Raw genomic sequence first — 2828 nt, 5'->3', positions numbered from 1 at the left:
TATGCATTTATATTTAATTGTTATGCATTTATACTTCTTTTCAAAATTAAAAAAAAAAATAAAATATTACCTCATAAAAGTCCATACTTCAAAACGCAATATCTCCCGATTTTGATCCAACTTTTTAAAACGGAGGATGCCACTAGATTCTACAACCCCAAATCAAGTTAAGGTGTTTTGGCGTTTTTCTGTGTCTTTTTGGCATACTTACATTAATGATGTTTGTTTAAGTAAAAATAGTATGTGGGCCATATATTACAGCTATGACCAATTGTAGACCGATTTAGACTGACGTTAGTGATTTATATTTATATATACAAAGTTATTTAGATAGTTTGGACACTTTAACTTTAATATGACATCTAAAAAGATATTTGGGTGGAACGGTTTTCTGAGGGCTAGGTGGAAACTGATTATTTATGACGCAACTTTAGGAATACCTCATTACATTACATTAATGTACTAAAAAAAGAGAACAAAACTTTATAGTATATTAGTACTTTATGGACTACAACGAAAAAGCATTGGCATATAAGAATCACTTCATAATTCTGGTGTAATTATCACAGTATAATTAATATATTATATTGAATTATTTAAATAGCAACCACAAGGCGAAGTAAAAAAAAACTGTTTTCTATGTGATAAGCCGGTTTATAAAATGGAAGAAGTAAAAGCTGAAAAAAATATTTACCACAAGAACTGTTTCCGATGTAATGAATGCAACAAGCAATTGAAGTAAGTTTATATGTTATTTAAATATATATTAGAATATTATTTATAACTTTTTGTTCTTTTTGTGACTTAAAAGACTAGATACGTATCAAAGCCACGAAGGAGTTGTATATTGTACTATACACTTCAAGTCATTGTTTGCTCCTAAATTTGTTGAAGATGTCGAGCCAATTCAGCCGAGAAAACCAGAATTAATAATACGTGAAAATCAACCGACTGAATTACCACCGGATGTTGTCAGAGGTATGATTATTTCATTGATATTTTTATAACATTTGTATAATTTTTGTACTTAAACCTGAGTTGTGCTTCAAGATTTCTATTTTTATACAATTTGGGTATGAATATTTGTTTATTGATATTTCTAAATCCTTGCTAATATTGGGTAATAAATTGATCAATAGAATATTTTTTGGGTCCCTGGAGCCTTGTGTTTTTTTACAAAAATAAAATAATAAGTAATATATAGTCTAGTATGTTGTTAAATAACATAAGCTACCAAAGCAAACTTTTATACAGGATTGAAAAGAGCTGAATCCGAATGTCGCCCCAATTTATATGTATTTGGGTTGTTAATTATTCGTGTTTAAAATTATTCGAATAAAAGTCTACAAAATTTTTTTATTTAAGTATAATAAAAATTTTTATTCGAAAGATTATTTAAAATAAACCAATTAAATGCAAAGGAAAAATATTTTAAAATATTCACATAACATAATTTACATAAGCATATTATTGAAAGAATATTTATTTTTGATATCCAAATACCGGATTTTTACTGCTCCTAAAAATCAGATATGAAAATCATAAAAATCATAAGTTTTTCGCCTGCATTTAAAGCACTTCGGTTTACTAGTTGTTATGAAAATACTACGGGTCTTATGCAAAACGATTACTAAAGCTGACAATGGTGTACTACACACTTTTTCCATATAAAAACAGGTATTAACAGCCATTGTTAATTTAATAATCGTTTTTGCATAAGGCGGTACATCTTTTTGCAGACTTGCTGGAATTTTATATGAAATTTAACCATATTTCTAAATTGTATAATTATTATAGAAAATACTGGCTTTTTGTACCCGGCGTTGCCCGGGCTTTAAAATGATTTATAATATGAAATCTTTAGATCAATGTTGCCCAAAATCTCGATTCTATCACGCGAGATAGGACAAGAATATTCTGCTGACGTTGCGTTGACTCACCTACACTATAAGCTTATTTGTGTATTTTCTTATTTGAACATGTTGTATCGAACTTAACCGCAAGGGATTAACTATCAAGGGGCTGCTACACCGGCCGTGCTCATGGTAAATAAGGTGGATCCATCAATTTGCCGTTCGAAAAGAGAGAACCCTGGTTGAAGGGGGTTAGGTGTAATTTCCTCCTCTAAATTCTTTACCCACCAAAACCATGCTATCATATGTAATAGTTTTAGATAGCCCAATATTGAACTAACTAATGGACCTTAACTTTTCATGAAATCAGACAAACAAATTAGCAATTCATGTTTAAGAAAATCATTACCTTGTTTATTATATGAGTAAAATCGAAATTAATAAAATAATTATCAGTTCAAATAAATATTGAAATTATCGTAATTGATATAATCATAAAAAGGATAATAATGAAATGTTATATACAAATAATAAAAAAACAATGTTAATAACAGTACCAATTTTCTATTGTTGCTTATGTACTGTGATTATTAAGATAATAGTGTTCATGTTAATAACATTCAAGGTCGAATGTTAAATCAATAAAAAATTTGTAAATAATAAAAAAAAACATTATTTGTAATGAAATTATGTTATGTTAATACGTAACATGTTCTTAACTTCAATAAAAGTTAACATAAACACTTGAATTAATGTCAATAATTAGCAGTAACAAAAAATTTATGATTAAACAAGTAAGAGTTCTATATTCGGCTGTGCCGAATCTTATATACCCTTCACCATGATGTGTTTAAAGCCTTTTGTACTTTTTGAAGAACGAAAAAGTACCAAAAAGTCCGCATCTATGGGTCCTCAGTTAATCCGGGCCATACAAACTTAATTACATGTTCCTAGGTTCAATATTGTAGAAATTGT

The 2828-nt window shown here is 28.5% G+C and overlaps 2 protein-coding genes across 2 annotated transcripts in view; both read left to right on the top strand.

Moving 5' to 3' along the window:
- The window catches only part of LOC111675474 (5'-nucleotidase domain-containing protein 3), a 194297-nt gene that overhangs the window by 184722 nt on the left and 6747 nt on the right, over window positions 1–2828 (top strand). The gene's annotated exons all lie outside the window — the stretch shown is intronic.
- On the top strand, window positions 575–1022 carry LOC124419438 (LIM domain-containing protein PLIM2b-like). Its single transcript, XM_046948960.1, has 2 exons — window positions 575–738; window positions 812–1022. The coding sequence occupies exons 1-2, from the start codon at window positions 662–664 to the stop codon at window positions 1005–1007; spliced, it is 273 nt and encodes a 90-aa protein (XP_046804916.1). The 5' UTR covers window positions 575–661; the 3' UTR covers window positions 1008–1022.

Source organism: Lucilia cuprina, chromosome X (genome assembly GCF_022045245.1).
Source record: "Lucilia cuprina isolate Lc7/37 chromosome X, ASM2204524v1, whole genome shotgun sequence".
NCBI classification, from domain to species: domain Eukaryota; kingdom Metazoa; phylum Arthropoda; class Insecta; order Diptera; family Calliphoridae; genus Lucilia; species Lucilia cuprina.
The sequence above is the reverse complement of the archived record's forward strand: the minus strand, read 5'-3'. Positions and strand labels throughout refer to the sequence as shown.

What these genes read in the sequence shown, in the direction of transcription:
- LOC124419438 (XM_046948960.1), top strand. Translation starts at nt 662, where the DNA reads ATGGAAGAAGTAAAAGCTGAAAAAAATATTTACCACAAGAACTGTTTC. An exon ending in GAATGCAACAAGCAATTGAA is followed by an intron (nt 739 to 811) that starts GTAAGTTTATAT and finishes GTGACTTAAAAG; the next exon opens with ACTAGATACGTATCAAAGCC.